Source organism: Urocampus carinirostris, chromosome 3, assembly GCF_059441175.1.
Source record: "Urocampus carinirostris isolate Australia breed hairy pipefish chromosome 3, RoL_Ucar_1.0, whole genome shotgun sequence".
Lineage (NCBI taxonomy): Eukaryota > Metazoa > Chordata > Actinopteri > Syngnathiformes > Syngnathidae > Urocampus > Urocampus carinirostris.
Genome location: NC_142351.1, coordinates 35,494,361 through 35,507,686, shown reverse-complemented (window position 1 = coordinate 35,507,686; position 13,326 = coordinate 35,494,361). Strand labels below are relative to the sequence as shown.

The 13,326-nt window shown below is 37.4% G+C and overlaps 1 protein-coding gene and 1 pseudogene across 2 annotated transcripts in view; one reads left to right on the top strand and one right to left on the bottom strand.

The window, feature by feature from the left end:
• LOC148369555 (plexin-A1-like) overlaps window positions 1-13,326 on the bottom strand; it is a 319,574-nt gene that overhangs the window by 40,830 nt on the left and 265,418 nt on the right. For both annotated transcript variants that reach the window (XM_088331618.1, XM_088331619.1), the window contains exons 18-20: window positions 12,216-12,452; window positions 11,390-11,533; window positions 516-750 (exon numbers count right to left, since the gene is read on the bottom strand). In XM_088331618.1, the coding sequence (XP_088187744.1) occupies window positions 516-750; window positions 11,390-11,533; window positions 12,216-12,452 (616 nt within the window). The remainder of the gene's footprint in view (window positions 1-515; window positions 751-11,389; window positions 11,534-12,215; window positions 12,453-13,326) is intronic.
• On the top strand, window positions 3,090-3,264 carry LOC148369557 (U2 spliceosomal RNA; annotated as a pseudogene).

The following is a 13,326-nucleotide window of genomic DNA, read 5'->3' as shown; positions in this document are numbered from 1 at the left end:
AATAAGCATCTTTTAAATAGATATACAAGAAAGACAAGAAATAATCCGTCGCAACCAAAAAAGTAGATGATAACTTTGACAATGTTGTATGCACATAATTAACAGACTTTTGTTAAAGTAACCTATTCTGTAGTTTTGCAATTTGTGGGTTTTTTGGAAGTTAACCAATTTTGGCCGATTTTAAAATTGTGACGAGTTAGCATTTGTTATCAGTATATTGAATTCAATGTTTTAATGTCTGGCGATCTTAGTGATGATAAGCAGTTCACAATGAATGCATCTTTTAATTATATATTTTATTTAATGTTTATAAATCATGTTCATGCACTTCCTTTTGCCTAATAGGCTGGCTGTTCCTGTGGCATGCACTCCATATCAATATATTTTTTAATATACAAACACAATTACTCCTGAATGGAATCTTTAATTCAATTCACAGCAGAGTAAAATGAAATCTTCAATGCAATTTTCTATGGTTCAATTGATAGCAAATCTGCAATGCTTGCTGCTTTTACCTTCTTTACATTCCAGGGCCACTCTGGACTCCAAGTTGTCCATCTGTAGCTGAAGACGTTTCAGGGTTCGATCGGCATCTCTCGACTTTCTCTTATACGCGATCAGTACAGCGACAATAACCAATAGAAGCATCCCTCCGCCGCCTCCAATGCCGATGATGGCAGGAAGCGTCAGCAAACTATCAGAATAGATTTGAAGGGTACCCGGGGAATACTCAAACCCGCCGGCTCGGATCTGAAAAAACACAAAAAAACATTTTATAAGAATCAGAATGGACACAGTAGTATAAGAGACAGCTCTGTGTTATGCATTTCAAAGTTCAAAGCTTTCTTGTTCCAGCCGAACATTCAGGGTAATAAAAAAATATTTTCTTATTAGTGTACTTTGGGTTTGTCGTGGTATTTATTACAAAGAAAAAATAATGCATACATTTATCGCCTTGCACTACTTCATCTGACAGCAGCAGATGGTGATTTGTTGGTGGTCCAAGGAGATGGAAACTTGGTGGTCTAATGAAGAGAAGTTTCTCATCTCATCTCATCAGCTGCACCGCTTATCCTCAGTAGGGTCGCGGGGGTGCTGGAGCCCATCCCAGCAATCATCGGGCAGTGGGCAGGGGACACCCTGAACTGATTGCCGGCCAATTGCAGGGCACACGGGGGCAGACAACTCACTCGCTCAGTCACACCTAGGGACAATTTGGACCGGCCAATGCACCTGAAATGCATGTCTTTGGAATGTGGGAGGAAACCGGAGTGCCCGGAGGAAACCCACGCAAGCACGGGGAGAACATACAAACTCCGCACAGTTAGGCCGGGAGCTGGATTTGAACCCACGCAGGAGGTTCCCACGACCTCAGAACTGTGCCGCACACGCGCTAACCACAGCGCCGCCGTACTGCCGAAGAGAAGTTATTTGACCCAATTCCCACCTCAAGTATCGTGCAATTTTAATCTCTTCTGTAGTTAATATGGGGGCTTACATTTGACAAGCGCATGTTGTGAACTCTTTACCAAGAACATTTTTTTTCTGCCTGCAGGGATGCTTCAGGCTGCGGAAGATGACAATGTCAAAGATGATTTCAACAGCTATGTTCATGATTTCTGGTCCGGCAGCATTGAAGTGGACATTAAGGTGCACCCAAATACACCAAATTGCTCAGGAATTTATATATGAGCCTTATGTACAAAAAATAGAGAGAAATGCATAACCCTGTCATCTCATATTTGTGCAATTATTGATCAGAAAATATTTATCACAGACAACAATTGCATTACAAATGGGGCAACGGTAATCAAACCCGGATGGCGGGGGCAAGAGCGCCGAATCCTATAACCCAGACAACTACGGACATAGATGACGCAAGACGAGACAACAGGTATCAAATACAAGTGCTGGATAAAATATGAAACAGGAAGTGTATAAAATGTTCTTGGACTTTTTCTTGGATCCAACTAAGCATTTTAAGTGACAAACACAAAAAGGTATTGGGTTTTCTGTCCTCAACACACTATTTTTAGTCACGGTGCAAAGATGTTGATGTTATTTTTGGCCCCACACACGAGGATATTGTCAGTCATTAGACCGCTCCATGGTACAGAAAATGTTGGGAACCAATACAGTATTGTATCGCCGGATCATCAAGTCTTTACAAAGCTCATGAGATTGTTAACTGAATGAAGGGGAAATGTAAAGTAATTTATGCATCCTGAATTGAAACTAAAGCATTGTTTTTCAGATAGATAGATAGATAGATAGATACTTTATTCATCCCCGAAGGGAAACTCACATTTCAACAGCTATGTTCATGATTTCTGGTCCGGCAGCATTGAAGTGGACATTAAGGTGCACCCAAATACACCAAATTGCTCAGGAATTTATATATGAGCCTTATGTACAAAAAATAGAGAGAAATGCATAACCCTGTCATCTCATATTTGTGCAATTATTGATCAGAAAATATTTATCACAGACAACAATTGCATTACAAATGGGGCAACGGTAATCAAACCCGGATGGCGGGGGCAAGAGCGCCGAATCCTATAACCCAGACAACTACGGACATAGATGACGCAAGACGAGACAACAGGTATCAAATACAAGTGCTGGATAAAATATGAAACAGGAAGTGTATAAAATGTTCTTGGACTTTTTCTTGGATCCAACTAAGCATTTTAAGTGACAAACATTGTTGAAATGTGAGTTTCCCTTCGGGGATGAATAAAGTATCTATCTATCTATCTATCTATCTGAAAAACAATGCTTTAGTTTCAATTCAGGATGCATAAATTACTTTACATTTCCCCTTCATTCAGTTAACAATCTCATGAGCTTTGTAAAGACTTGATGATCCGGCGATACAATACTGTATTGGTTCCCAACATTTTCTGTACCATGGAGCGGTCTAATGACTGACAATATCCTCGTGTGTGGGGCCAAAAATAACATCAACATCTTTGCACCGTGACTAAAAATAGTGTGTTGAGGACAGAAAACCCAATACCTTTTTGTGTGTTGGCTGTACCGAGATAGTTTAATGAATAGGATCCATTGCTCGGACTATACTCTTAGGGATCATTTCTATAGTTTTTGACTATGTAGTCACATGGTTCTAAGATTAACTAATGGGATCATTTCTATAGTTATTGATCATTGATTTTTGCAATTCGGAGATGGAATAAGAGCTTGCTCTGTCCACTCCACGCACCGGCCCGGTATTGCAGTACCTCCGGGAATGGTGCATTCGCAATGATCGCAGCAAGGCTTTAGGGCTAGGACCTTAGCTTGGCCTTTTGGCTGAGAGTAAGTGTCCCGGTTCCTAGGCTTTGCAGCGTATTATGAACTGACCGATAACGGATAATGGATAATGAATAAAGAAGACAGAACAATAACCCTTCGATCCGATTAGAGAGCGACTTGCTTCCCGCGTCCAGCGAACACCAGATCGTGGGCGCAGCAATAGCGTCCTGTTTCTGTTTTGGTCCTGACATTTTTAATACATTTATGATTTCAAGGACATTGTTCTTTACTTGCTAAAAATATATTATAACCAAGTGTTACTTGAATTCAGTTAAAAATACATTCAAATTAAAAAGCCTGGTGCCTTAATATTGTAGACAACAAGGGCTTAGATGTTAGGTAAAGAACCCCATGGATTTGCTCAAGAGGGAAAATGTACAAACATTTCACATAAAGAATATTAATCCACGATAAAAAATAATCAAACAGAGTAATTAGCTACATTTAAATATCTCCCCAAGCAGCCTTGGCAATTAGGATAAGTGAAACACATGTATTTTTTTGGGTCTCAGTAAAGAGCCTGCATTTGCATTAGAACAGTTTATCTCAGTAAATAAAGAAACACACAGTGGGAATCCATCAAATCAAGGGATCCACGAGGGGGGTCTGATACCCGAACCAAATGAATAATGATGATATACTTTGAAGTTCGTGTAAGTCAACTTTTATGCCTAATTAGAAGAGGAGAATCAAAAATGAAAATGAATCTTCAATAAAGAAAACATGTGTCATACAAATCATATGCAGAGACAATTGCAACAGCTTTATGAGCATGCAGTTATCAAATAGTTTAAATGTTCTTAACGCAAACATGAAATTAGCATAAAAACAATCCATCCTTCCGCTTAATTGCAGTGGAAAAATTATGCAGGTTTCATTGATGATTGTTATTGCAGAGAGTTGTTTTTATTCCATAGTTAAATGCTACCTTTCTGACAGATTTTGACGTTATCAAACTAATGTGTTTTTAACAATTATAAAGACTGCTAGGGGGTTACAAGGGGTCTGTGTTTTAACAACAGTTTTTTGTATTAAACATTCTGTTCAGTAAATTGCAGCACAAAAGCATGTGATTTTTTGTTTTTTTGTTTTTTAAAAGCAAAGTGCAACTTTAATTTGAAAACAAATCTGGAAAACTATGTGGCATTGGAAACACATGAAATGATACATCCAAATATAAACTAAAAGTTAGTTGATTGGCATTTGGCTCTTTGAAGATGATTTTGGTCCATGGATTGGAGGGTCACAGTTACACAACAGCAATACATTAAAAACAAATGTAATAAGGACTTTTTCACAACTGAGCAAGAAACGGTTAATGGTATTTAAAACATTAAACCTTGGAAGGATTACGTACACTTTAGGATTAAAGGGACACCGTGTGTTATTTAGTGTCTCCTAGTGGTACAAAAAAAATTATAAAGGAAAAAAAAACATTAACTTGAACAATAAGCAAACAAACATATAGTTTTTCCCCAGTAACAGTATTGTCACACGCCGCTGCCCATTAATGCTGAGGTCTGGCTCATCTAAAGAGGGAAATGATGCTTTACACCATGCTTTGAGAGAGCAAACCCCTACCTACAAGAAAAATAAACAACAGCGCCGCCTGGCTGTAATTCCCCAAGAAAAACCCTGAGTTGCCTGCGTTTTTTTGCTCATGTTTTTGTCAAGCCCTGTGAATAACCGTTTTTGCCTGTGTTTTGATCCTGTATTATTTTCGGCCCGATCTGATTTTGACCACTTCCTCGTGGCGATCAATCTACTTCCGTGACCATCGAATGTGAGCTCATTCCTCTTCTCCCCAATAAACTGTGAGTAACGTCACGCGATTGGGTTCTCCTTCCTGTTTCCTGTCCTGGTTTGTGACACATGAAGCTCACCTAGAGAGAACTGACAGGATTGTCTGCCATCTGGCTGCTACGGGTATCCCCAAAAAACAAAAATCTTGTGAAAGATTGGGCAGAAAAATAAAAAGAAATCTGGTCTGATTTGGTCAGTAACATGCCACCCACCGCCATTTGGCCCCAACTAGCGATTTGAACTGGGCAGGGGTGTGTCCAATTATCACACACCTGTGCCCAATCATCCTGAAATCTATATAAGGACATTATCGTTTAGAAAACTGAGGTCATTTTGTCTGGTCATCCTCAGTTCCATTTTCATTATCACGCCAGGTTTGTTTGTTTTCTGGTTTCTTTGTTACTTTGTTTTTTTGATCCTCACATTTTTCATTTCAAGTTTTGGTCGTTGTTTCTGGTTTGAGCTTTGTGAAGTTTGTTTTTGTTTCTAGCTGTTCTTTTGGACATTTGTTAGTTGTTTAATACCCACTTCTTTGTTTGGTACTTAGGTCTTCATTTTGTAAATACCATTCTTTAAGAACCTCTGCCTGCAGTTTCTGCCTCCACAACCATCATCAGCCACAACCAAATAGTCTCTGCAGTTTATTTTCTTCCTTGTGCGGTTGCACAATACAATACAGCAACATCTAGTGGTCAAACATCACAGGGTTCTTTTAAGAAAACGGGTCAACATTCAATAATGAGAAGGGTCCATGTTAAATAGATAAACATGCAAACTTGACCTACAACATATTTTTCACAGGCTTCAGGGTTAATTGGGCTTAACCAGGTCAGTTTTGGATTTGCCAGTAAAACATTTTTTTAAATTTATTAACTCATTTATTGATTCTTTCTGTCTGTAACAAACTCAAGAAAATTATTAACTTTGAAAAGCAGTGACAGTAAAAATCAAACCAGGTTTTATAGGAACTTTCACATAAATGTGGGAAGCAAATGTTAAGCGTTAGTAAAAGAGGATATCGTTTTCATGTAGAAAATTTAGATGTGTAATGTGTGATAATTTGAGTAATGGTGTGCCACTACAAAAACTGCATATTAAAACTTGTCAGGTTTTTAATAGCTTTGTTCCAAGAAATAATTATAATCATAAAAATAACACTGCATTTTTACTTTTAAATCTCTAATACATCGCTTGGGACTTCCAAGTTCCAAGATGGCGGCGAACACTGGCGCACTGGCTAACGTCTCTCCAGCTAGTTTTTTTTTTTTAATTATTTCTTATAATACTATAATCATCTTTCTTACTTCCTCTGTTGGTTAGATGCGTGTCCAATAATTCTAATTTTGGTTTTGGTAGATTAGGGTTTAAAACATTGTGATTGAGACATTTGTAATAATAATAATAATAATAATAATAATAATAATAAAGAATGTTCCTTACAGTAATCAGATAAAATAATACAAACATCACAGAATGTGTTTCACGTCGGTAATGCAAATATTTGTGGTTTCATCAAGATTTACACAGAAAAATATAATTCAAAAAATTGACCCGATGGCAGAAGTTTGCTTCTTTCAAGAGGATTTTGACATATTTTCAGGCAGTGCAACAAAAAACAAAAGTTAAATCAAGAAAATGCATAGAAAAGTAAGCAAAATTGGACAAGCAGAAGGGAATATGATATCTTAGAAATAGACTTTAATTAAGTGTAATATATGTAATTAGGGTTAAACAAGATCTTTGTCTCCATAACTGCAAAAATAGAAGCTATTTTTTAAGAGTAAAGAACAAAACAGACTTTATGACAAGATTGTCATTTTTGCCAAATGACCCTCAAAAGTAAAACTAGACAAGAAGAGATGTGGAGATGGAATAATTTAGATGTGAGCAAACTAAACGTCTTCTCACATATCAAAGCCGTCTCGAAGGTCAGGTTGAACGTTTTATTGTTTTACTATTAACATCAGCCAACAACACTGAACAACATGGAACCAAACGAGTGCCGTGTGATCATGGCGGGCATCTCAGAAAAGTTGGTGACACATTTTCGAAGTGTGCTTCTATTTTTACTCTTGTGACAGACTGGAGGGCTGATGGAGGAACTAAGAAGCTGTAGGCCAAAACAACAAAGGAGTTTCTTTGAAAAAGTCGAGGGAGGCGCGCAGCTGCCAAGGCAAAGCTGAGCGTCAGAGGGGACACGCAAAGGCTGGCTGACGAGTGAGGCACACATCGCAGGCGGCTCACTTTATGCCCACAAAATCTGAGGTCTGGACAACCATTAGGGTCCCCATTTATGTAGGCCATGCTACATAGAGAACACCCGTTTCTCTCTCTGCAGTGTCAAAATGCAAGACCTGTATTCAACGGCATTTAAAGCCTAAAACACAGATTACCGTATTTTAATATATAATTATCACCTATCCAAAAACCATAAAAAGGCTTTCCATATAGTCAAACCTCACAATCCATTCATCCTTTTGAGCTCTAAAATAGAGTTGTGCTTTGCTTTCTTTAATTCCTGGGACACAACCTCAATAAACCAAGTGCCAATGTTCAAAGTACATCGGCCATAATAAATGTGGCCATTGTTCATTCCTACTCCATCAAGTGGTTTGATAATAAAATTATGTACCTCTATGGAACAAATAAACAGAGCATATTCGCAGATAAATAGTTGCTACTTTCACACAGCTGTACCACCAATGTTGTGTTTATATGCGCTTTAAATATATAAAATAGTGTATAAAATAGCAGCAGTATTACTAGTGTGTACTAGTGTGGCTTTGGAGCCTGCACGTGAACACAGTGTACCCAAAAATAAAGATACGTCAATGAAACTTAATTATTTTTCTATTGTAAGGCTCTTAATAATAACTTGGTCCACCATAAATTTAGTTCGTTGAGATTTTGTGAACTTACCACTATGTCTTTTTGGTGAGCTTTAGTTTTAACTGTCCTCTGTTATTCCGCTTCGTTTTTGACCATATGGTTTAATGCTGTGCTTGCTTGCTGGAGATCATAGAGATAGTGTTGTATCCAATCATTTTCATCTCGTCTTTGTTCAGTAACTGAAATGTATCCCAGGCTATATTTAGTGAATTTCTGTCTTGTTTTCGTTGGTACATGAATATTCACTCTGATTTTGTTCCAGCAGTGGCTATCTAATGCATTGATGAAAATGAGTAAAGGAAATAACGCAATCAAGGAAAACAAAATTGTATCATTTTGTTTCCATTAAGCGTGACATTTTGTGGTTTGATGTAACAGTGTTGTCACATGTAAGGCTTTTTAATAAGTTGTTCCACCTTGGAGTTGGCTGCCTGATGCCGTTGAGAGCTATCATGCTGAATTAAATGGATGTGCTGCCATCAGATTTGGAGGCATATTGGCTGTCGCTAGCAGCGAAAAAATGTCAAAAAGATATAGCGAGGCCATTGTGAGAGGACATTGGCTATAAGTTTAAAAAGAGGGCACGGCGGGAACAGAGAGTGGGTGTATTGGCACACGTATTCAGAAGTACGTCCAAATATATTCAAAATCGTCTGCCTGCGGTTGACCTTCTCCCCTGCAAGATGTGGCGATTTTCAAAGTCTGCTAGGGTCACAGTAAATCAGAGCTGCACGTCTGCAACCTGCTGACAGTTTGAAACAAGTGCGGCTCATGCCTGCTGTGGGTGGGCTGCTCTCACCAAGCTTTTTTGCGTTGACTTCTCTTACCAACGTGACCATTTTGACGTTGACATCAATCGCATGGTGGATGCTTAGGGAAAGAGTTTTATATTGTTTTTTGAAAAAAAAAAACACGCACAGTAATGTCTAAACACGGCTCTGTCATACTTCATCATCACGCCATGCATGTACTGTATTTTCCATCCGATTAGGCGCAACATATCAGAACATGCATAAAATTGACACTAAAGTAAAAGCTACCATGTGTATTGAATATCCGTTGGGCTATTTATATACATACAGTACAAATTAAAGCAATGATTAATCAATGGATAATTGCCACTGATCTGAATTGCAAGCAAAATTCTATGTAACAGGAGTCAAACCTGACCAATTTATTGATTTATTTATTAGATATTAATATCGCATTGTATTTTGCACAAATCAACATTCTCTTTTGATTCAGTTTTTCTTGTTGTCTATAGATCATACATTTCAATTTACTTGTTCAAAAAGACTACTTTGTTTCGGTTCATTTCACGTAGAGATGTCGGTTTTGTTTTCTGCCTCCAAGGCGAAAATACTATGTTCTAATGGATAAAAGTGTTGTATACATTCATTTATAGTGTAAGTCTATGGTTTTGGCAATCCATGTTATGAGTACATCTTAACACAGGATTGGCAGCAATAAAGCTCACTTTTGGAGCGTGAAGGGAACAAGGATGGTACTTTATTGAATTTTGTGAAAGACTTTTATTAATTGTCAAAAGTTAGATGCGGAAATAACGTCAACTTCGGAAATGACGTTCGTGCTTCGCCCTCGGATTATGCCCAAAAGCGTGTATATGGAGTTATTAGTTTGTCTCTAGGCATGTAAACAAATCATTCAGATTGTTCCAGGAATCCAATATTCCGTTTCCAATCGTATTCTTGTCCAAAAGAGTGTCCAATAGAATCCAAGATTCTATTAGACAAAACTCTGGCAGAGATTATAATCTATGTCCTTGTGATACAGACAGGTGGCAGTCAAGAACTTGTAAAAAACATTTGAACTGAAAATAGCGTGAATTATTCCACTGACGTGGTATAAAGTTTACCGTTGAATATAATTGAAACAAACAGAACAAAACTTCATTTTATTGCCTTTCCTACTGTTTAACATGGATTAAAAGTAATAAAATGTTGGAAAAAACAAGTTTCGCTGGGGGACTATGAAAAAAGCACCCTCAGCAGCAGAAACAACTGCTGATGTGTGCACTTTTGATGTGAGTATGTTCAATTGGAAGGCAAGAGGTGTTGTTTTGTATATTTTTTATTTTTTTGTGGCTTCAAAGGTGTGAAAGGTTATTCAATGGGACATGACAGACACTTCAGGCCTAAAGTGTCAAACTCAACTTTACCAAGGTCACCATAGCTCTGTACACATTTTTTTTTTTTTTTAGATTAAGCAATAAATTATATTGCCTTCCCAAAACCAAACTTTCAGTAAGCATACTTTATGCTCAGCAACAGGCAAGAGGGGATTTTTTTAATCAAACATGTTAATTAAGCATTACATATTTAACAGCCACCTTGGTGTGCAAGCTCAGTGAAGCATAACCTGGATCTGTCAGAGGAAATTGTTGTGGAGCGCCACAAGGGCTCATTCCCATAATTCAACAGCAAGGTTAGAGTGACATTATGTGCTCAGATTGTCAGATGGGAAAATTTCTGAATGCATAAACACGAATGAGGTCAGTTTGAACATACCTCACCCCGGCAGGTGTTACAGAGACAAACTGCGATTAAACGATAAAGGACATAAAGGTTCAAATGTTTGTTGCAGCATAGAGATTAGGCAAAAAGATTGTGATATGAGGCACATCTGAAATTGGGTCAAAACATGTGTAAAATGTCATTTTAAATCTGATAAAAGAGAGGAAGAAATGCACTCCTGTAACTGTAGGGTGTACACCAACTAGTATGGCTTTTTAAAAAATTATCTTCAAAATGAGAAAAAAAAACAATTAGGAATCTTTTTAGACTTATATCTCACTAGGATGAAAAAATATAAATATAATAATTATATGGTTACTAAATTATAGTTCACTTTAAATCACCATCATGTTCTTTGGCAGCCAAAGTCAAAACGTGTCTTAAAGTTGTCCAACTTGACACTGCACAAGCACACTGACGAGCACCTCAAATCTCCAACTACTTTGCCGGAACCGGTCAAATTACTGTTTGTACTTAGTTCTTCAACAAACATTAAAGACATGTGTTTCTTTGTTTCTTCATTTATTTTAAAATTGCAAAGTGATGGACTTCTTAGAACATTTTCATGCACTTCATGTACACAGTAAAAGATACAATAAACCCGTCTATTCAATTGCTGCCCACAGAAGAATCTAAGTAATAATGATTAAGTAAAATATCATCATTATCAATAATAGTGATAAAATAATAATACCATACTCTAAAGATGTAACGTAAAATGTAAAGTGGATAGAGACAGGAAATGGTTTTGTGTCTTTTTGGATTCCAGTATTCACCAGGTTTTTGACACCCAATAGTGCATCATTTATATAATCTTGAAGAGATAAGAGGCGTAAAGTGGCACTTACCGTGACTTTATGTTGTCCGGTGAGGTTGGGCCACTCGCAAAGTAACTGGCTCTCAGACAAGGTCAAGATGCAGGGTGTTTCCCCGATGAGCACTGTGTAGTTAAGTCGACTATTACCAGGGGCTGCCGGGATCAGGTTGCGACCCTAAGCAAAGCAAAATTTTAATTTATTTAGGAACAAGATCCAGGTTTTCATAGTCAACGTGCTTATTATAATCATCTTGAAAGTTTAAGGCATGCTCCCTCAGTAGGTCCATTTAGTATTTTTAACTATTAAGACAAAGATGTGTAAATAAGCATTTTCTATGATGATAATGAACACGTATTATATATTAGGGCTTTATTTTCCACACCACCTTTATTCGTCGCTTCATGTTTTTGTTTCTGATCTAAACTTTCCTTAGTGATAAAAGGTGGGAATAAGCTGTGTGAGACAAAAGCACAAACTGGGGGAAGATAAATACAAAACAACAGGAGAATTGAAAGTAAAGAAACTCTAGGAAAGTATGGGAAACTAGTTTATTCAAGTAATACGTAGGACTTGAGAGAAGTGAGTTGATAGCTTGCGTGTCTCCTGTTGCTTGAGTTTCACCAAGCAGAAGCGCTCTTCTTTCTAATCCTATTGTCTCTGCTGGAGTCCATAAAACACTCCAAAACCTTGTCAACATCCTGCATTCTATATTTCAAGAATTCATCCACGCACACACAGCAGAATATACAACTGTTGTATTTACAATGACACAATTTAACATTTTTATTTCTCTCATTTATCCTAAATATATAGGAAATAAATCCAAACCCCAAAATATATTTAATAGTTTTCTGACCTTAAGTATCAGTGGAGATGTTGGTTTGAGCTCCATGATCCCAGTTGAGCTTAGCGGTTCGAAAACTGGGTCGGGATAGTAGCTGAAAGTCTCATTGACCACCACCAGGGAGTTCACGTTGTCCATGTAAAACCCAATCTCATCTGGACCGGTTCCGCTTTCGGAAAATCCTAGCTCAGAGTCAGCCACAGATGGAGCAAGGCAGACCATAACTGAGTTGTTGTACACTGTGCAATTCTGCAAAGGACAAAACCAGATGACGTGAGGAATTAGTAGAATGATCCCAACATTGCTTAATGTGGGTCTATTAATAAGTCAGTTTTTCTTTTTCTAACCCCTTCCCCGACCCAGCGCTTCACTATAATCAACGCATCTACGACCAGAGAAAAATGTCTGTGTTGCCAGGTAGTATGAATTGGTGTGATATGGAAAGAATGATTTATTAAAATAACACAACAATTACACTAGGACAACTACATATTCCCTCTTTATTTTGTTAATCTATTCCCACTTTCATTCCAAGTGTTGTGTTTCTTAAATTCCCTTCTTTTAGAATAGTATAAAACTAATTTCCTGAGTACTTGCGTGTATGTTTTGATTACAATATCACAAACCTCTAAAATAGTAAACTATTATACTTACATTGTTTTGTAGCCAAACTGAAGATTAAACAATAAACAACAAGGTTTTTTATCTGTTTTCCTCATAAAAACGATCTAATAACTAACGTGGTGCTCCTGAAAGGCAAATCAATTGTAGTAGAAATATTCAAACCTTTTCCTCAGATTAATGTGTCAATCTTTTATTAATTCAATTACTTGTTTCAATTTACTGCAGAAATAATGAGTTCTGATCCCTTTAAGCTGGTCAAATTGAAAGCTGCATGCTTCCAAAATGATCTGCAGCTAGTTGATGCCCCTTTGAGGGAGTCCGGTACCAAAACAAAAAAAACATCTTTCAGTTTGGAACGGATCTGAATCAATCCAGCCAACGTGTTGGCACACTTTGTCTTTGACTCTGATGTGTTTTACACATCTGTCCAATTGTATTCAATGAAAGAAACTAGTTGCTTCAGTTTGAAAGAAACGTTGGTCCGTATATTTGTTAACTT